Source organism: Geospiza fortis, unplaced genomic scaffold (genome assembly GCF_000277835.1).
Source record: "Geospiza fortis unplaced genomic scaffold, GeoFor_1.0 scaffold23, whole genome shotgun sequence".
Classification (NCBI taxonomy): Eukaryota; Metazoa; Chordata; class Aves; order Passeriformes; family Thraupidae; genus Geospiza; species Geospiza fortis.
The window spans coordinates 9784931-9807469 of NW_005054303.1; the positions used below are offsets into that span (position 1 = coordinate 9784931).

Here is a 22539-nt window from a genome sequence, read left to right on the forward strand (position 1 = left end):
GTCTGATTGTAAATACTGTAATAAGGTACATGGACCTAAAAGGTAAAATGATTATACTTGAGGAACTTCCACACTAAGTATGTCAAAATACACTATATGCTGATAGCAAAATATTAGGAAAAAAATACTTGCCTTCTTCACAGCAGGGCTGGATTTCTCTTCTTCTGGATTATAAACTCCTGAGTCCAAGTCATCTGGAACTAGCAGAAATGTTTTGGTATCCTGAAAGATAACACCACCTTTCACTGCCTCTGTAGGTGCACAGCCCACTGCCCCTTCACATGAGAATAATCACTTCCCCAGAATAAAGAAATGTTTTACAGTGCCCAGCATGAAGGAATTGCAATGGAATGGGTGCATACAGGAATTAACTTGGAAATATCTCTGACAGGCCTCAGGATAAGGAACCCACTGCTATGACCTTCAACTCCTACGTGTTCATTACACACTCCTAGCCTGATACCTGGTTTGGATCACACAAATTCAGGTTGGAAGGGACTTCAGAAAGTTCATCTAGTCCAACCTCCTGCCAAAAGCCTTACTCAGAGCTTTATGCTCTCTGCTCTTCAAACCCCTTGAGGACAGAGGCAGCACAACCCCTCTGTTATAATACTGTACTAGCCTTGGGGGGCTGAAGCTGTTCCTACAGCCAGAACTGTTCTTTTTTCAGCTTATCAAGGTAGAAGTACTTCAGCTTTAAGTCAGTTTTTTATAAATATCTTCACTCTTAACATGCTATTTCTTTTCAGTAAGGAAGATCCACAAACAAGTATTTAAATTCCAACTCACCAGATTCCCTTGTATTGTTTTTAAGTCATGAGAGACTTGTTCAATCAGCTGCTTCAGTTTTGTTCCAATTACATGGACCTTCTCCTCCTCTTCAATGTAATCACCATCTGATTTCAGCAGCAGGTAAGCAGTGAGCTCTTGGAGGGAGTTCACATCAAGCTGCTGCTCCAGCAGCTCTTTCTCCAGTTGCTGAGAATAAACAAAAAACAGCACAACAGACTGTTACCCTCAACTTTATGGATGTTCTCCCAAAAGGAGGAACTCTGGAAGGCTTTAAAGAACAACACAACCTGCCTGAGAACCAACAAGGCACAGGAATGGTTATTACAGCTACATAGGAAATGAAGTTCTCTTGAAGAGACTGGTTGTACCTGTTTGAAATAACATTTAAAAATAGTTCTGGCAGCATGTAATTCATATAGAGAAGACATTAAATTTTAGAAATTGGAAGTCTTGCTTCAGAATAAAGACTACTCATAAGTAACTTTATTATGGTGAGTAATTATGGAGAAGTGCCTTGTAGATGCAATATCTTGGTCCATTTCAAAAACCACCCACATGTCTGAGTACAGCAGGTCTGAGGAGAGGCTGCAGACACTGTGAGACAAACATCCTGCTCTTCAGTGTGTGCTGAGAGTGACGTGCTGCAGTTAAGACTACACTCACCATCAGCTCCTTCTGGCATTCCAGTATTGTATTGAGATCAGCACTGGGATCTGTGACTTGTGCCTCATTCCTCCGGCTTTCAGCACTTGCTAACCACAGGATTAGCTTTTGGCTCTGGTCGTGGAAATCCTAGAGAAACAAAAAGATTGGCCCATAAGAGGAAAAACACCTTTGTGGTGCCTTCACCTACAAACAGATTCACAATTTGTTTGTAAGTGAAGGCACAGAAACTTTGTTAAAGTATTCCACCTATGTAGTAAAGGGCATTATCCACTTCAAAGATATTTTTACCAAACTGTTTCAATCCATCAGAGGCAACTTTATCAAGAAACAAAGTGTCTTGGATTTGAGTGACCATTCCACTTATGTGCAGGAATTACCCCTCTGCCCTCTCCTCAACAGAATCCCAAAGAGTTTTCCCTTACAAGCTGGCATGTGGGATGTACCTGGCAGTGCAGTAAGGCTTGCTGCAAACCCTTCCTCCAGTTGTCCAGTGCACGATTTGCTTTCTCCCAGTGCAAGTTGACCTTCCGAAGCCTGTTCTGCAGCTCCTTGAACTCTGTGCTGTCTGCCTTCTGGAATTCTTTGCTGCTCAGGTTAGCAGAAAGCAACACTGCTTTGTAGCTGTCAAATGCTTTAAGCATGTCCTGGTAGAAAAAGAAGATTAGGAGTTTTTATGAATGATGAAAACCATGTTTATTACAATAAAACCACGCACTCAGAAGTATCACAGGTGTTGGGGAAAGATGTTTGAATCTGGTGGCTTTTCAATACTGCTAAGAAACATATTGAGGCAGGTTTATGTTTGCTTGGTTTTTTTTAAAGCCAAAACCTCCACTTTGAAGAAAATAAGTGTGACTGGGCTTGTGCTTCTCCCTAAGTCACCGGCATTATCGCTTAATCCACATCTGCCTTTCAGTTCATTTCCCTGACATTTGGACAAATACTCACATTGATCATCACATGGTATTTTCTCCTAACTGATAAAGGTTTTGCCACCCCAGAATCCTAGAATAATGCTGACAGGGACTTCTGGAGGTCTGTACTCCATTCTCCTGTTTCACATAGGACCAACTTCTAACACCAAGGATGCTCAGGGCCTCATCCATTTAAATTTTCAGTTTTTCACAGGATGGAGATTCCCCATCCTCTCTGGGCCCCTGGTCCCACACCAGACTGTGTTTGGAGGTTTGTTTTTTTTTCACAAACAGGATGGGACTGTTGGGGTACATTCCCTGAGCTTTAATTTGCAGCATCAGTCTTATTACATGGTTGAGACAATAAAAAGATGGCAAAGCTCACGTACAGCCAGCAGCAGCCAAAGACCTCTTGGCTACTGAACATTTTAAAAACTTTTAGTTAACAGTATATTGTTAAAGCTTACAGACAGTTGTTCTAGCCAATTACTAAAAGTACACATACACCTCTTCACACAATGCTTGCTTGTCTTATAAAAAGTAACTACAACTTTTTCTACTTTCAGACTTTGCAGCTGCATCTAGCTCTGAGTTTTCTCTGCTCTGTTTCTAAGGCCTGCTCTTCCCAGATTTCTGAAAATCTTCTTACCTTTACTATTTCCCACACCAGAACACCCCATTGTGAGAAATTATTTTTCTTCTCTCTGGTCTCAGTTTCTGTCAGCTCATTTCTCTGACTTCTCAAGGTCCCCCCAGAAGGCAGTCCTGCCTGCTTTCCTCCTCTCCCTTAGAATTGCAGGGGGAATAATATGGAATTTGCAGTCATGGTCATATCATCTAACCACCTTTATGTTAAGGCTGACCCTGTATTTCTGAAGGTTTTTTTAAAAAAAAGAATGCCAAACAATACCTTCTTTGTACCCTCCAGTTTACAGTTTGAATCAAGGGTACTCATCTTTTCCAAGCTGCTCTTGCAGTAGGGAAGTTAGAGCTGCAGGATGAATCCCACAAGCCACAAAGCTCAGATTGCTTTTCTCAGCAGCCTTTCTATCCAAGAGTGTCAATCTCAAGATCTGAGTTCCACTTGTAGAAAACTGCTGGTCTAAATTACATTTTTTCACCCATCAAAGGATCCTGTCCCCATCTCCTCCAGGCAATAAAGTTTCTTTCAATATCAGACAAAGCAAACAGACTTCTGAACACCAGTAAGCCACTCTGCAGGCAGACTGGCTTTATCCTTATCCCAGGCACTTGGGATGTCCTGACACCTCATGAAATTTACTTCTTAGAGCACACTAGCTTTTTTAACACCCCTCTAAAGCCAAACTGTCTGAAAATGGGATTTACAGCCAGCTGGACTCCTCCTAAGCAGATGCAGAAGAGAGGAGTGAAGCTCTGCTCCTTGAGGAGGTCAGACACCCAACTCCAGGCTCCCTCCACTTTGGAGGCACCATCAAACCTTTCCAAGGGCTTGGTGCCTAATCCAGACTGGCTGAAGGAGTCAGAGCTGATCTTATTGGAGTGTAGAGTCATTGTCCCTGGCCTAACAACTACTCCAGGACATTCAGGCTTAAACATACTCTAAAGCATGCCTAAGAAATCCCTCCTCTGTCCTGTAGTGTCCTCTTTGTGAGCATCACCCCAGACTGACCAGTAGCCTCAGGGTGACTTCACATGGGGCAGCTGGTGAGGGGTAAGCACAAAGGGATTTTGCACTTCCACAGATTTTAGGAACACTTGCTCTCTCAGACTTGAAGCTGAGGCATTTCATTGGCTGAGTCCCAGTGTCCCAGCACTTACATGTGCCCTGGTAACCTGCTGGCTCATGTTGCAGAAACCACAGCTTTAGAGCAGATCTTTGTCTGTCCTGCTGGAATTACACCCCACCCTGAATTCAATTAAAAAAAAAAAAAACAAACAGCCTAGGCTTTGCAGCCCGTTGACCTGGCAGAATTTTCAATCTGTTTCTGGTTTGTATAGAGGTGAATGGCAGAAGGAAAAGATGTCGATATCACTGTGCAAGAAAACAGAAAGAGAGAACTGGAGAAGTTTTTACTTCTGCCTGCCAATCTCTGTATATGAAGACAGAAGCACCTTGCCTAAGACCCTCTTTAGCCCTCTTAGCTGAGAGCAGTTCAGTTCCCCTGTGGCACAGGAATTGCTATTGGCATCCATGCTGCCAACTGATCCCAGGAGAGCATTGATTAAAAAACATCAGCATCTTGAAATCCCTCTTCTCAGCAAGCCATAACTTACTTTCAATTTCTTGACCTTTTGTTCCAATGCTTGCATGCTGGTTGGAAGCTTGGCCTTTTGCAGCTCTTCCAGCTCTTGCTCAGTTTTATCAAGCCAAGCAGAGATGTCACTGAGGTCTGAGTCCAGCTGCTGCCACTGCTGCAATTTCTGTTTCATCCTGAGTTTATTTCTGAGGTCTTGAGCTTGGATCAGCTCCCACCTATCAATAATGCCTGCAAATCACAGAAAAAGCCCCAAACATTTAAATCTTCAGTAATGGAAGGAAGTGTGTAAAACTGATGCAAGAAGTTTTGCAAGAAAATTATTCTCCATGCTACTTGAGATCAATTAACTGCTGTAATGTATTACTGTCATTCAGTCACATATTTCCTTTAGATTCTGCAGTGTCTATGTCTAAATTTCATAATGCTGGTCAAGTTACCCACATAGCAATGCTACAAAGAATTTTAATGACTTTAATTGGTGATGTTTTAATTGCCTTGGAAGAACAGGCCAAAACTAAGGAGACAGAATTCCATGAGTCCATCCGCGATTTGGTGGACACCAAAATTCAGCATGGGACAAATATGATCCAGCAGTTAGGACCTGGGTTTGTGTTTTATGTCTATGTGGAGCTGCTGGTGAGAGCCCAGAGGAAGCCACAAAGATGATGAAAGGGCTGGAACACCTCTCCTGTAAAGACAGGCTGAGAGACTTGGGGCTGTTCAGCCTGGAGTAGAGAAGGCTCCAGGGAGACCTTAGAGCTCCTTCCAGTGCCTATAGGGGCTCCAAGAGAGATGGAGAGAGACTTTTGATAAAAAGATGGAGTGATAGGACAATGGATAATGGCTTTAAACTGATGAAGGTCAGGTTTAGATTAGAGATTAGGAAGAAATTCCTTACTGTGGCCATGCTGAGGCCCTGGCACAGGTTGCCCAGAGCAGCTGTGGCTGCCCCATCCCTGGAGGTGTTCAAAGGCCAGGCTGGATGGGGCTCTGAACAAGGTGGTCTGCTGCAAGGTGTCCCTGCTCATGGAAGGGGGGTTTGATCTAGATAAACTTAAGGTCTCTTCCAACCCAAAGCATTCTAATGACTCTTAATGATTGTTTCACCAATTCAGCGCCAAAGGACATGGACACGCCACCTCTGTGATCAGTGACACTTTCTGAAAGCACATCTAAACCATTCTCAGGTTATTCCTATTCATCCCACCTATGGGACACAACCCTGGACTATTTGTGAGACCAGAGAAACAAAGTGAGTGAGCTGGTGCAGGTAGCTGCAGCCTTCTTTTCATCACATGATTTGCTTTTGTGACTGCAGTACAATGTGTTGCTACAATCTCAAGCACCTGAAACCGGGAATGAGGTCCTAAAGGGTTAAGAGAACCAGCCTGCTGGTCTGTTTGCATGAAAGGACCACTGTAAAGATACTGAGAACAGAATGCATTACCAGCTTTGAACAAATATTTCTGCAAATGGGAGCTGTAGCATCTTGTTATACGGAGTACCAGTAACTCCATACAGCAATCTTGCTTTAGACAGACCCTTTGGTTTGAAATCTGATTAGAAGCCCCTGAAGTGTTCAGTATCAGACAAAAGTGAAATTGTTCCCATTTACTACAAGCAGCAAAGAGACAGAAGTATGTTATGAAAAAAAACCTCAATTCTGGCAGAAAATGTGAAAGCTTTGAACAGCACACATGGCTTGGACAGAACCAGATGACAAGGGAGCTAACTGACTTGGAAATTTGGCAAAATACATTAATTGTTTTTTTTTTTTCGTTCCCAAATATACTGCCTTTGTGTCATGTCTGCTTTGTCTTCCCAGAGTCACAGGACAAACACCACAGCCCCAAAGCCACTCCTAATGCTCTGTACCTGACTGCTTCTCTGTTGCTGCTAGATTCACAAGTTCTTGGTCATCTTGGGGCTCCTCATCGCTCATGTTGGCAGATAGAATTTTCTCCTTGCTGCTGCTGCTGCTTGCAGAGCTGAGCTGCTTCACCTGGAATGACATTTTGGAGGGTGAGCCCTGCAGGTCAACAGGATGTCAAAGGTCCAGCCTAATCTGTGCTACTCTGGGGTGGCTGGGCTGCTGCTGAGCTCTTGCACATCACATTTAGCACTGGGCTTCTGCAGCTTTGCTACCACTTTACACTGGCTCTCTGTGCCTTTCCAGCAAACAAACACACACCATGGTGATGCCAATGACTACAAGAGTGGACATGGCAAATTAATGGCTTTTGCACTACCTGTTCCAGACAATGCACAATTGCTGGTGTTCTTTGTTGGATTGTGAGTCTTGGTAATATTGACTCTAAGGCTCTGAGACTGGATTAATGATGACAAAAGCAGCCAGATACCAGTACCACCCTGCCTGGCAGAGTGCTGACAGTGGGTCCAGATCCACTGAGCCTGGCAGCTGCTGGTGAAGCCATGGCTGGCAAACAGCCACCAAGGCTGAGGCACCAATGGAAAAGAAGCCATTTTGGCACATTTTTCAGTGCCTAGAAGCAGATTAAATGGTGTGTTGCACATTAGACTCCTCAAATTTGCTTAGGAAAGGGAAATATGTCAGTAAGTATCAAGAGATTCACACCCTGTCCTTTGTGGGGGTTAAATTCTCCTGGACTTGTCCTATGACAGTAGAGGAAGGAAGTTCCCCCAGACCCTGACTGACCAGGAGTCCAACCTGAGCCACCAGAAATAATGTCTAAGTTTGTGTGAAGTGAAAATTCTCCACCTCAACTATTATTTTCCTTGATGCTGGAGAAGGGAAGAGGGTGGAGTTACACAGAACAACAAACACATTCTGTAGTACAGGTTCAGTGCCCACAGAGCCTCCAACTCACATAGTCTGGTTTATAGGGAGTACTTGTCTCTGGTCCAGACAACACATTTCCAACCATCTCTGCCTGGTTATATCTGTGTTTCCTGCAGACTGGGCTACCTGGAGAATGCCAAGGACGAGCTTCTGAAACAGACTTTCCTGAAACAAATAAAACCAAAACCACACACCATGAGTGCAAGATCCCACCTCCACAAGGAAGCTGTTGCTTGGTATTAAGTTAGAAAGCGCTTTGAATAAAATGGCATCAAGTTATGGCATAAAAATGACAGTTTTGCAGCTTTCCTTGCAAAGCATGCACATTTGCAAAACATCAACAGTGTTTCAAAGGTAATGAGATGAGAGCCATGCAGTTATGAGACATTCTGTTTTCTTCTGGAAAATGCTTGAATACAGGTTAGAGTATTCAAAAAAAAAAAAAAACCAAAAGACAAGGCTGCACCATGGTTTTGTAAAGTTTGCATCCCAACAATAACTATCACACATCTGCAACATGTCAGAGGGAACAAGTTAGACATGTCCTGGTTTGGAGAATGTTTGTTCTGGATTTAACAGACAGGACACACATAGTTCTGTCATGCACAAACCACAAAAAAATACTTGCAGAGTTGGGGCTACTGCCTTCAGTAGTTATGCAACCAAAATTAGAAACAACCAAAAACTGATACTACCCAGAGCAAACCACCGAGAAAGAACCAAAAGACTTTGGATCAGTACAATGAAATGCACGTTAACCACCTTGGCATTTACCAGGCAAAATCTAAATGGTGTGTTCTTGACTGCTTTTAATGTCCATGTGGATACTGCAGCGTAAGAACACCATGGCAGGATGAGACATGGTGTCCACACAAGGCAGGAAGTCAGACATTACGTATGAGAGAGGTTGAGGAATATAGCGTGCAGCACAAGGAGATTGCCATGTTCAGACACATGCATTAGCAGGTGCCTACCAGAAGATGCTTTCAAAGTTTTTGTGGTCATTTTAAGATATGCCTCAGGGTTTTCAGTGATTTCTACATCTGAAAAAAGAATAATGTCATTTTCCTCACTATTCAGTATCTTCCAACTATTAAAAACAACTGAAACAATGAAGGACAGCAAAGACAAAGAACAAAGTGGTTGGTACCATTTTCAAACATTCTTAAACACTAAGGCTTCTAAAACCTTCTTATGTTTCTAAAAACAAAAGCTTGGTTTAGACAGCACCATTTCCTTCATGAAAGAGATGAGCCTGCTCACATCTATAAATGGTACTTGAAAACCAACCAACAACGTGGGAGCAAGACTTCAATCCCCCTCCCTTCCCACACAGGGACATCCTCCAGCTGTTCATGTCAAACCAAACTGCTGGACAGTGGTTCTCACCTGACAGAGCACTGTAATATGTTGCTTCTTCATCATCTTCATGAGAGGAAGAACCTCCCACATCACCTGTGTGATCCCACTCAAGTGGGATGGAGTCGACGCTGACAGGGGTCTCACAGCCTGATCTCTCATGGCCCTGAGTTGGGGGCATAAGGTGGCAAAGGGACTGTGTAGATGAGGGTCCCTCAGTGATGGCTTTCTTATGCCAGGGATCATTCTGGATTTCTCTGGAGTCTTCTTGATCTGTCTCATTTTCAGAGTTGTCTTTTTCATCGTCCAATCCCTACAAATAAGTAATTATTGCATATTAATAAGATTTACAAGAGATCTTAATGGGATAATGATTGAACCACACAGTACTACTGAAGACAGTTTTGTGATCAGCTGCAGCAACCATGTGCCTAAAATTAAAGGGAAACATAATTTCTGCCTTCTTCCTCTTTTGCCAAATCCAATTCTCACATCAGCAGCTACCTCTCCTCTTTCAAGGCACTCAACCACCACCACAGCATCTGTCCAGTTTGCAGAAGGAGTACCCAGTTCCAAATGGAGTTAAAAAGGTCAGTCAGGAAATGATGCTCAGGCAGGAGTGAACAGCTACTTGTTCATGTTCCTTCCTTTACCCAGCTTTCTAACAGATGTTCTTTCTTTTTGAGGCCAAGCAAACTGAGAATCATCTGAAAGTTCCCAGGGAAAAGCAAAGTGCATGCTGTTCCCCATTCAGGGCTCTCACAACAAAGTGGACAGATGGAGTGGACAAACAAATACATAAAGAGATATTCTAAGCACGTTATTGATGATAAGGAAAACAATGTGATATTAAAAACACCAAAAAAAGGTTCTGAAGCCTTCAAGCCACAACTATATAGTTCTGAACCTTATGAACAACCTCCATGCTATTATCCAGATTCTGCAGAGGGAGAGGCATGAAAGGATTGGCAACAAAGATTTAGCAAGGCTGGCACATGTACTGCAGAGCTCCTGAGCCACTGGAGATTAAACCACTCAGTCAAGCTGTTAGGAGTAAGCAATTGCAATTCAAAAAGCAAAATAAGCATTGCAATTCAAACACCAAAACCTTGTCAAAGCATTGAAACAACTGTTGCTTCTTACAGGATCCCTTGAAGTCAGTCTTTGATGGAACCGGGCAACTCGCCCAAACACCTCCTGACAGTATCGATGAAGCTCTTCCAATTCATCCTCAATCAGGATGGCATCCAAAGGCTCGCTCTTCTGAATCAACTGCTCCCCAAAAACAATTAGCTGATCAATCTTATTGGTATTTAACGTTATCTCCTGTTGGAAACCCTATTTGGAACATACAAGAAAAATAATTACTTCTCCATTGGCCTTTCTAGCTCACGGCAGTGAAAGACAAGCAACAATTGACATTGTTGTCTAATTTAATTTGGCAAGCATCTTTACTCAAGAGGTCCAAAGCTTCATTTTATGAGCAGAATTACAGTTCTAAATGAAGTGGCCTTTTCCACCCAGATGTACATCACTATGGCTGTAGTGTCCTGAGCCTGCAGGGGATCATGATACAAGAGTTCAGCTAATCAGAGATTACTCTTCTGTTGGTACACACAATCTTTTTCTCAGTAGCCAAGAAGTTTGTTTGGTTGCTTGGGCCTTCAGTCTACACAACAGTAAATCTACATCCCAAACCATTAATGGTGCAGGGAGAAAGAAGAAACGAGCATATAATGTAGGAAAGAACTAGTATATTCCTTAGAATCACTGCACATTCCTGGTGTCTAATTTCTGTTGAAATTCCCAGCTACAAACACAAGCTCTGAGGAGAGATTGTACAATAATGCCAATTCAAAAAAGATTTGCACCAGAAAATAATGCCTGAATTTAGGAATGTAGTTCTTACTGTTAAGCAGCATCTGCAGCTTTCCAGGCCAGATACAACTGTCACTGACACATACTGTCAGGAGAAAATGGCAGGACAGAACTGAGCCTGAACACTGAATCCGAATTAAATAATGCAGAGATTAATCTTGATTCAGACAATATGTCTTTGTAGGAATCCACAAAATCAGTGGGTTTTGGGAAAGCTGCAAAAGGCAGGCCTCAGAGACAGCAGAACTGTGATTAGAGCTAAGCAGTAGCCATGAGATAGGTCAGCAGAAAAATTATTTAAAAAGTAGAAAAGCAAGGACAAATAGAACAATGGTTTGTGTATTAACGCTTGTCTAGAATAACTCCCTAAGCTACAGAAAAGTTTATCTAGCAAGATATTAGGAAGTTTGAAGCTTAATAATGGAGCTCTGTGCATTGTGTTTAAGGCTTACAATTAGGCATTGTATTCGAAATAAGCAAGCACTGTTTACGTGTGCTTATAGTGGTCGGATAGAACTACTGTCAATGTGCTTTTGCTTTGTGTGATTGGTCAAAAAACTTATAAAGTAAGTTGTAACATTAAGTTCTTGGTCTGCTGCCTGGGATGTGAGCTGATGGCATCTTCCCATTGTCATAACCATGTAATGAGTGATGCTGGAAAATAAAACTGCTCAAGGCACGTTCCTCAGCAGTCCCATCCCGTTTGTGATTTGTACATACACCCCCAGCCAGCAATATGTCTTTAAAATTTACTGCTGTCTTTAAACAAATACAGACCTACAGAGATGTGGAGGCTACTGTGAAGTCAAAGAAAACAGATGATTCTGTCAGGCAAGGGCAGCCCAAGAGGATCACTGGGCTATAGTACACAACTGCTTCAGAAGGATACGTACATTTAACTGGCGCATTTTGTCATCAAAGTTACTTTTTGAGAAGTGTTCCACGTTTGTCAGCTGTAGGTCCATTTCTGTGAGCCAGACAAGGATGCTTTCCCTCGTCCCCTCAAACTCATCTCTCCGATTGGTGAAGTGCTGGATGGAAAAGAGGAGCCAGTGTTACATCACTTCAGCTACTAAAAGAGACAGGTCACAGGAGCTCTCTGCAATCAGTGTTTTATTTCAAAACTCCTGTTCACCTTAAAGGCTATCAGGACACAAACAGCAGCATGCTTTGTATAAAACCTGTCCTCTTCCTGTAGGGATGCTAGAACAGTGCCCTGTACTAGCACACTGTTTGTACAAAAGAGGGAGTAAAATTTTAGCAGGTCAAGATGCTTCTACAAAATCACATTATTGATTCCACACATTCCTTCTCCCACATCATTATACCAGCAACAGTTACTTGGACTGAGGCTTAACACCTAATTTGTTCTAAACTTAAAACAGAGATTTAAAAAACGAAACAACCCCCATCTCCAATTAAAGTAATTAAAATTATGAGACTAAAATCAGTTTTTATGATTTTACAATGGAAAGGCTGGATCACATATGACCACACCAGTGTTAATTAATGCACTGTTTGGCATGGCATGTCCCACAGAAGCTGCTAACAGACACGAAGCTTGCCTGTTCTCATGGGTGGATTTACTTTTCAGAAGGGGGATCATGTAACATCCCAAATATAACAATTCATAGCTGCACAGATCAAACCCCATCACTGCTCTCACTGCCTCATCCACTGACTTTGGGGAGCTAACAGCTCTCCCTGTCAGTTGCTTACAGCACTGCTATATTTAAAAATCTGGCAGTGACAAGTTTCCCCAGGGCACAGCACAGAGTATCTGCCTAGAGATCAGTTTAATTGATGAGCAGGATACTTCTTTGAAATACACTCCAACAACATTCCTCATAAGGCAGGCAGCACAGCAGGAGCTGCTTTCTATCACATCTCCATCTTTAATGCCTTGTTGGTGAATCACAACTTGGCATGAAATAGAGCTGAGTTGGAAACTCCAAACCATATCTGCACTTGGGGCCCTTTTGTCTCTCTGTCTCTTATCTATGGAAAGGGGCAAGTGCATGAACACATCCACCAAATTTTGCACTCCTTCTTCCTTTAAGCTTTTCTTCAGCTACCAAAAACCAATCTACCAAGGTGAGGTTTGTGCCATGTACTCAGTGACCCTTCCAGAGCTCCCCTGCTATGCCAGTAGCTCAGGACAGAGAGTTGCTCTGATGTAGGCTTTGCTCATGGGTAATTCCTGTAGAACCCTGGATGCTGAGAATTTTAAACTTTCTATGATGAAATGCACAGACCCACAAGAGAATACTACATTTGACCTGAGGCCATGGAGAAGGCTTCCAAAATTGATTAATAGCACTGGGATTACGGGTGTGTAGTTTGATTAGAAGTGTGTAATATCACTAAGTAGAAAACTTAAGAGTTTAAAGTTTTATAATACAGTAACACATATATATAGAGCAAGATAGAAGTTTTAGAGTGGAGGCTAGTCCTTCATGAGTTTGGATAGTATTTGTAATAGGACAGAAAAGACTGCACTGTGGACTTCGAGTGATTAGCTATCGAGTTAAAAGTAAAAACAATTTGGGTGTCGTTTCTTAATTAGACAGTTTAGTCTTAAAAGACCTTATAAGGAAAGAAAGTTAGACATTTTATAGTTTCTTAGTAGAATGCTGTAAAACTCACCACTTGTAATATAAATAAGAAATAATAAACATCTAAGCCTGAACACGGATCACCGTCTCTAGCACTTCAATCCCGACCTTGACAGAAGCAAAAAGCCAGAAGCCGAAAACCGGCACCCTGTGAGTGCTCCTCACTCCCTAACCCCACTGTGGCACTACCTTGAGCCTCCTGAGAATGGAGGCCACTCGTTTCTGGAGGTTATCCCAGCGCTGGTTGCCCTCGTGCACCATCTGTTTGAGCTTGCTGGCCGAGTCGGTGCGGTTCTCGCGCGCTAGGCGCCGGTACTGCTTATTGATCAGCTCCAGCTGCGTCAGCCGCTCGTGGATCTGCCGCTGGAACGCCTGCAAGGCAAAGCCAGGAGCTCAGTGCCTGGTAACAGTCAGGATGTGGATATTATCCATCAAGAGAGATGGTGCCCTCCTCCTTAAAAACAGACCTTCCAACTGCAAAACTAAATGCAGATTTTAGACCCGTATTTTAAACCATCTGCTCAAACTAGAAGAAAGAAAAGAATAAATATCACACTACAAAAGTCTCTTCCCTATAAAAAGCAAGGCTTTAAACTTTTAAGTGTCTATTCAAAGCATTGTATTCTCCACATTAAAAAAAATTCTGGAAACAAACAGACATTTAGCAGCTGCACACTCACCAAATTATTTATGTTCTCTATACTACCAATGCCAAACCAGTGTTTTCCAGAGACTCAGGCATTTTGCACAGACAGTAAGTATTCAGCAGCCTGATGCTGAGCATAAAAAAGGCAGTTTAAAAATTCACCTCAAATTTCTTCAGCTCCTCTTTTGCATGTGTGTACAAGACCTCTGAAGAATTAGGCCTAGCTGCTATATTTTCAGATGCTTTTAGCCAATCTTCAAAGCGAGAATAGTCATCCAAAAACCTCTGCCACAGACGCCAGGTTTCCTCGATTCTGAGAGCAAAAACAGAAAGGTTTTATCACAAGCTAACTATCAACTCTGGATTCTCTTTTCCTCCTCAGAACTCAGCTTGTGGCAAAAGCTACAGCGTTTCCTCAAAATGCTGCCACAGGTTTCTGTAGGGTAGGAATAGGAGACGTACTTCATTCGCCTTTCCATGGACATGGCACAGATGTTTCTCCACCGTCTGTCCAAGCTCCTGGTGGTTTGCTGGATGGAGTCACACTCTGTCTCATTAGCACACGCATCTGAGTCGTGCAGCAGGACTTCACAGATGTTAAACACGGACTCCACGCCCGCCGTGTGCTGCTCTATGTCTCTCTGCAGGTCCTGCCATGCAGAAGAACAGCGTCAGCATCAGTGGAGGAAACATACAGGGTCAGTGAAAGGAAACATACAGTGTCAATGGGAAGAAACATGCATAGCTACATCCCACCCATGCCCTTTCAAAATGCTGCAGAGGATGGGGAAAGAGCAACTCCCGCGTCAGGAAAAGCTGATTTGGCTTTAAAAAAGACTTGCAGGATGAGCTGTGCAAATGACACAGGTCAGGAGAGAGCCAACATGTAAAAAAAGAGTTGTCCACCTTTGGTGTTTCATTCTAAACTCAATCTTCTCATTACCAGTCTGGACAATTTTAATGTGCTTTCAAAATCCAAACCTTACCTATACCATAAATAAATTCTTATTAATTTTGACAGCCCAAGATGACTGTCTCATATCAGGTTACTACACTGAAAGTTCTCTCATCAGAGAACTCCTAGAGCAGTATTTGCATTTTATTGACTGATCACAGGCTGCAGCATGAAACACAAACACACAAACACCACTACAAAGTGGTGTTACACTACTTTTCTTAATCCCTCTTGTAGGGTTTCTCTTCTGACAGACTGTTTTAAAGGGTCTGGCAAAGACCTTTTGTCTAATCTACACTACAGGTTTCTTTTCCAGAGCCTGCACCTCCCTCCACAATAGTCTGGCCTTTCATCCTGTACCCATCACTACTCCTGAAGTCAGTGTAATTGAAAGACAGAAAAAAAAAAAAAGCCTTATCTAAATATTTCTTATTGAAAAGGTAGATCTGTACTATGCTACCAACTTTAAATTTTAATAAAATGACAATAGACACTACAATGCCATTTTTCAACCCATTTCTGGCTTTTCTAATGAAGGATACAGAGACTTTTGCTTGAATAACACTAGAGCAACAAACACAAATGAGTATTTTCTTGACAAAAGTGAACTGGAGTTCATTAAATGGTATTTACTGATTTCAGTCAAGAGATGAAGCAGAACTGGTTTTGCTCTAGACTTCAAAAAAACCCTCAAACAAAATAAAACAAATAAACCCCTCCGAAACAAACACAGCTTGTAGTAAATACAAAATGAGTAGAAGGAAGATTTTCCCCAGAAGTCAATAAGCTGCAAGGAGTTGAGAATCACTCAGTGGCAGTTCTCAGTGGTTACATGGGTACCTGAATCAAGGGCTGAGCCATAAATGGTCAAAATAAGGCTTCTGGGATTTATAGTAATGAACAGCTTTAAGGAACGTAGAAGTGAAATTCTTTACATGAATAAGACTGCCAGAAGGACATCCAACAGATTTTTTTACAGGTTACTAAGGATTCATAGCTATTTACTGAGCAAGATGCATCAGCATCTTTTCAACACAGGCTCCACAGCTGGGACCAGGCTCTGTCTCACTGTTGGTACCTGGAGAGTGTCTTCTGAATTCATTAAATTCCACTGGATTTACAGGTGTATTAGTGAAAATGAGAATTCCAATTACAGATTAAAATGAAGTCTAACTTGTAATTTAATTTAATTAATTCTAATGGTAATGTTGCTGACAGTATCTCATTACTTCAAGCCATGAAGGGGTTCATGGAATAGCCTAGACAGAATCCTTGCTGTTTTCCAAATGACCCGACTGCATTAAATGAGAGAAGGATAACAAACTAAGGGAGAGGGTGAGGAACATCCATGGAGCCCCAAGAGGTACCATTCCCTCAACTCTGCATAGCATTGCCCAGAGAGCTTTAACAGACTACACACTGCTAGATTTTTGTATTAGTGAAACATCTTTGCAATCTTAAAATTAATATTATTCATGTTGTAATCGTCATCCTTTAATTGAACAAACATGCCATAAAACACCTCTGTACAACACAAGGCTTTTAAATTTCATTATTCAAGACTGCACAGGTAATGCTTTTCCAGTCAGGGATGTCAAATTAAGAAGCCTGTAGGGCATATTTCTCACCATTGCTCTGCTCTTGCTGAAATAATTGTTCAGCTAAAACCAGGAAAGATCTTTTTACTTGTCTCATTGAGACAAATGTTTCCCTAATGCAGAACAAAAGCAGCTCTTCTGTTTACTGTGGTCTTTTTAGTCAGCATAGCCTTCTCATACTCAGCCTGCTAAAAAGCTACTGTAGACAGAGTCTAGAGGTGCCAAGAGGTCTGTATTTAAAACAGCATCCAAAAAATTAAGTAGTTAGTAGCTCTGAGCAGCAAATGATGGCTCTTATAGCCAGCTAAAGCTTGAATGCTCATAATAAAAATAAATTAGTTTGGACACAATTCCTTTGTGCTCCATGCTCTGCTCTGCCTGGCAATTTTTCATGGCCTTTGAGAATGCAAAAGGTTTGAATGAGAAGAAAATATTTCTTTGTTGTTTACATGACCATTCACAATGCAGATGAAACCATGAGAGGTGCTGGGCCAAGGCTTCTGGTGTTTGACCAGCTCCTGCAGTGCAGTCAGCGGGAGCCACCTCCAATCCTGTCACAGAGGAGCTGGCCCTTCCTGTGACATTTGGGACATAAGTACAAGGACAGTCACACCAACGAGCAGAGAACAGAGTCCCCAGGTCTGGGTCACTCAGGGATCCTCAGACACAAAAGCAGAAACCAGACAGAAAAGATGGAAAGGATGGGAAGGATACCAGTAAGTGTTCCTAAAGGCAGATGCCATAAAGCTTCCAAGCTTCCAAACTTGACAGACTTATTCTTGATCTTTAGTTTTTGGGCAAGTTTTGCTGTTTAACACAATGGCCAGACGACAGCCAAACACTTAGAACCCGGCCAGACTTACAGCGCCAGCCCTGAGCAAAGGATGACTCCACCTGCAAGTCTGTGCTTTGGAGAAGTTCCTTTACCTTGCCTGGCTGGCTGGCTAGACAGAATTTACTGCAGGACTATCCAACTCCTCTCCTAAGATCCCCTGGTAAGCCACTGCCTTGGATAAATGCCCACAAACAGCCAGCAGTGCAGGGTTGGTTCACAAGTGTTGTCTCAGCAGGATTCACGCGCCAGCTCCCCCAGCCCTGAGGGATCTTCAGAGCCTGCCTCTGATCAAACCTCAGCCAAAGGTGTGTCTGCACAAATCCACCTTCCAAAGCCCAAGCATCCTGCTCTGCCAAGCTTGCTCTGCAGTCTGCAAGGAAGGGACAAGAACTGGAGCCAATGAGGGAAAAAAACCCCATCTCTTTGCAAAGAGCAGCATTCACGCCTTGTCAGTCGAAGTCATCCTCATGTACTCTGCCCACTGCCTGTGCCCTGCCCAGTCCTCAGGAAGTCTGCTGTACAAATTGACTTTTATTTGTATTTTGCATGTTTTCCTTGGGTGAAAGGGGGCAGAGAGATGTGGGGGTAATTCAACACAATACTGAAATAACTGCAAGCAAATAAAAATTTTCCATGTAACGCATCTTGGCAGGAACACGCCATGCAAAGCAAACAGTCAGAAGGGCTCACTAAAGAAAAGAAACAGGTGATTTTATACCAGGACCAATCAGCAGCATCTTAGCTCATTTACTCTGGCTGCTGCTATTTCCCACCTGCTGTTCTGCCAGTCTCTTCTGGATTTCTTGGTCATCACAGATGTCATAAACAACAGGCTTGGAAAGCTCAGACTCAATCCGGGCCAACCAGGTGCGAAGGTTACTCATGTTTTTGTCCAATAGTTGTATAAAAGCAAATGTTTCCTTCAGCTTCTTCACCCTAAGTAAACCAGGAAGAACATTTTGTTACAAAGATGGTCAATCAGTGGAAAAGATGTTGGCAGGAGCTGATGACAGGCATGGCTTTATGAAGCCATGTCGCATCAAGCTGCTGCCTGTAAATCAGAGCCGTGTTTTAGTCAAAATCTACCTAAATTGGCTCAGCAGGACCCTGCTCTACAGCTTGAGTGAAGACTTCAATGAAACTATAAGCAAGGTGAATTTTCATCTGCTAGAGAGCACTGGACATTCATCTAAGTGGAAATTTGTACCATAACTTGCCATTTTAAACTAAAATGGGTATCTATGGTTTGATTTTCCTGCTGTGAATTTTGCTCAGTATCATATTCAGCAACCAACAGGCTCACACTAATCAACAAGGTACCACTCTGCCAACAGAGGCAGAATCTGCACAAACCACCAGTCCAACACCCTGGCAAAATCACAGAATGGTTTGGGTTGGAAGGGCCTGAAAGATCCCCTTACTCTAACCTGCCATGGGTAGGGACACATTCCACTATTCCAGGTTGCTCCAAACCCCACCCAACCCAGCCCTGAACACTTCCAGGGATGGGGCATGCACAGCTTCTCCAGGCACCCCGTGCCAGGACCTCAGCACCCTCTGGATGCTGGCAGGAGAGAAGGCTTGAACAACAGCTACTAATAGAATTTGTAGCACCACAACGTTAAAGCTCATCTAAACACCACACAAACATGCAGAGATAAGCCAGACTCTCCTGACATGGTGAAAAATTAAAAAAACCCCAATCCTGATGGGGGAGAATATCAAATGGCCAGGGAGACTTGTGCAGTGGACAAGCAAATGAATCATTGAGACCATTTACTTTTCTTACAGTTGTTTGTAGCACAGCTCTAAAAGTGCAGGCAAACATTTTCTTACTTCCAGCCTTAGCAGCATATTTCCATATCAAACCCCCATATCAGCCCCTCAAATTACCCACACAGTATGCTTTTATATTTTGGCAAATTTGTCTCCAAGTGTTGGAGAAATATCTGGTGAACTACCTCACTGATCTCAAATTTTTCTTGAAATTCTCATTTACTGCAATTCCCAACAAAAATTACTAGAAAGGCAACACCAGGGTGACACTTATCTCTTCAGACTTATTTCAGGGCTTGTCATCTAGACCTTGGTAGATAATGGAGGAAAAAAAATCTTTACTTGTATCAGACCTGTCTTAAACATGTAGATCACAAGATGAGATGAACTGTACCAAAAAGCACATATTTCTCCCCATGAACTGCAATGGTCTATCCTGTAGTACTATAAATATCAACACTGCAGACTCTAAAGTCAGATGAAATCATTCCACCCATGTCCTAGGGAGAGCCCATTCCTTAGCCAGCATTGCTTCCCTGTGCTGGTCTCCTGATATCAAGTTATGTCCTTGTGCCATAGGATGAATTTTTGAACCTTGCATGTGATTTCTAAAATGTAAACTTACAAATTAAACCTATAGCTACTGCCTTGTCCAACAACTATCAAGATGAGCCTCAATTGTTTAAGTCAAGTGCAGCACAAAAAGTTAAGTCTGTATTGTGAAAAGGGCGAAACATTTCCCATTCATCGGCCACAGAGGCTGGGAAATGTCACCATATAAACACAACCAGCAGTGGCACTGCAAGGACAGCTTGTACAAGGGGTTCACTGCATGTCCCCAAATGCAGGGGGCTGTTGAGGGGTCTGAGTTAAGCATGATGTACTTGGCAACACAGGTCTTGTGCAAGCTGAGACTGAGGAAGGCTGAGGGATGTGATCTCAAGTACTGCAGGCAGGGACAGACTGCTCGAAGGCAGAAGTGCCCACACAGGGCACCTGGACAGCTTCCTGCCCCACTGTCCTGCCTGCTGCCAAACTATCCTGGCAAGTTTTAGAGGAGAGTGGTCCAAACTGTCTGTAATTAATGGCTTTTGCAACTGCCTGATGATACAATGACAGAAGATACGCAGGACACCTAATCCATAAATCATATGCCATCCTGTAAGCAACAACTGATCTTATTAACAACCTTAAGGTAACCAAAGAGGATACACACGTCAGCCAGACACTTGATTTAAAGTAAAGCACTTATGGAGGAGATATGGGAATGACCCTGCTGCATTTCAGTCCTACTGTTTACAGAGTAAGGCCAGAAAATTTAAGGTCTCATATGGATCAGCAGCATGGAAAGTTTTCTCTACCTCTTGTCCCAGAAGCACCAGGCAGTACTTTCAGTTGTTTTACAAGGAGGGCAAGAAGAACACAGTCCTAGACTGAAGCTCCTGGCAGGTATTTAGCAACTCTGCACTCTCCAAAAGTAAAATTAGTATTGTCTGACTGATGTAAGCCTGCAAGCCAGCCCGAAGGATTTGGACCAAGTCCATGGTCCAGCTTGTTCCTGCCTTGCACCCACAAAGCTGCTGACTCTGGTGCAAAGCACCTGCCTCTGCCCCTTCACACAGACTCTATCTTCTACTGCTGCAGCTGACTGAGAGGAAACCAGGGGATGACAAAAGCATTCAGCTGCTCTTGCTTTTCTTAACAAGCTTTTTTTCAGAACTCTGGTCCCAAGTTCAACCCTGTATGCAGACAGCATCTGGCTCCCAAGCAAACAGCTGCTGTATAAATCTTGCTGCTTTTGATTTTGCTTATATTAAGCGGTACTCAATGAACATGTCATTGCTCTATTTTCTTGTGCTGTCATGGCCTGGCAGTTATTTTAGCCAGGAGAACTAATTCTTCCTCTGCCCTAGTCCCATCAGTTATTTTGGATGGTTACGATGCTCAGCAGGGCCAGCGACTCCCAAGGCATGTGGCCCTCCAAAGGCAGGTGACTCAGGAACCCTTTTCCCTGGAGAGATGGCCAATACACGCTCTGTGCTGAGCACAGAATGGAAGAGTCTGAGCTAAACATCTCCACTGCAGCATTATTAACTCTGCATGACTTCAGGCCAGTCAGGAGGAAAGCAAGGCTTGATCTCTGCCCTGTCCCTGACTGTATTCTGTGGCAATTCACCTCCTGCATATCCTATGATGCTTCCCACAACTGCTCTGGAGACAGGCACATGTAGGGACCATCTGATGGCACAGCTGACCTGCTGAGACCACAGCTTACTGTGCTGCTCAGATCATCTCTGCCTGCCCTGGGCTCCCTTCTCTGCCTCTATCCACCTGCTTCCCATCCCTAAGCTGCATTACAGAAAAATTCACAGGGTGCTAAACATCTTTCTTCAGTCTGCATAGTGGATAGATGAACACAGCCAAGGAAGTCCAAAGCAAAACCAAAGGATATTAGACTATAAATAAATATATTTATGACTGAAAGTACATTCGATACATTTTAAAAGCAACAATTTTAGAATCTAAGTGTGGCTTTTGGCACCACCACTCCAACATTATTTTGGCTTAGAAATCACTCTGATTTTCAAGTTATGAATGTCACCATGAGGATCTTTATCTTCTAGTGTTACCAGAAGCAACAGTCTCAAAGACAGCATCATTGTGGAACTGAGAGCTTGTATTTACTTTCTAGCAATTGCCATTGGAAACACCATTGTAATTAAGTCATTTAATCTGTTATTTATTCTCGATAGAATTTGGCATTTGCCAGTCATTTAAACACCCTTAATGCTCTAAGCCATTCATCTCAAACTTGAGCTAAGCAGCCAAAGAAGAACAAAAACCTAAGTTCACACTAGTGCAGTGCATAAATGGGAGGGCAGCCTTGTCCAGACATTCACATTGGCTGATCTGCTCCTGTCAGCAGACACAGAGACCAAGGAAAAGGGCAGGGTTCTAAACTGAAACAAGAGGTAAACTGATGAAAAACATGAGCATCCTCAGCTTGCACAGAAGTCACAGGTAACTGCCATTGCCCTGGCTACAGCTCAAAGAAAAGAGTGAAACAGACTAACTGATTACATCAATAAAAGTCTTCATTTGCAACCACCATTCTCAGATGCATATCTGCACCCTGAAGATACTCTTACCAATCACCTGATGTTTGCATGAATGAAACTTCACGAACTCTTTTCAGATGCATGCTGACCATTTCTGGAGAAACACAGCCCTTCTGGAAGCTGGGCGGGAGTGCACAGCGCAAGCCTCCAAGCCTGGGGGCAAAAGCTTCCTGCCAGATCCAGGTATCAATCAATCACCCAACACACAATGAATTAACAGCACTAAAAGTTCAAGTGCAGCAGAGAAAACCAGCTTCTTCCAGACGGTGGAAGGTGCCACTGTGGATTGAATTCTTTCTCTACGAAGTGTGAATCTCAAGTTAAT

At 42.9% G+C, this 22539-nt stretch overlaps 1 protein-coding gene across 1 annotated transcript in view; it reads right to left on the reverse strand.

Annotated features, from left to right (window-relative positions):
* SYNE2 (spectrin repeat containing nuclear envelope protein 2) overlaps positions 1-22539 on the reverse strand; it is a 158116-nt gene that overhangs the window by 1843 nt on the left and 133734 nt on the right. The window contains 15 exon segments of the mRNA XM_031066314.1: positions 133-222; positions 790-978; positions 1456-1584; positions 1902-2102; positions 4629-4840; positions 6488-6614; positions 7462-7598; positions 8408-8476; positions 8823-9105; positions 9936-10130; positions 11564-11701; positions 13475-13657; positions 14094-14244; positions 14394-14581; positions 18093-18255. Coding sequence (XP_030922174.1) covers positions 133-222; positions 790-978; positions 1456-1584; positions 1902-2102; positions 4629-4840; positions 6488-6614; positions 7462-7598; positions 8408-8476; positions 8823-9105; positions 9936-10130; positions 11564-11701; positions 13475-13657; positions 14094-14244; positions 14394-14581; positions 18093-18255 — 2455 coding nt within the window.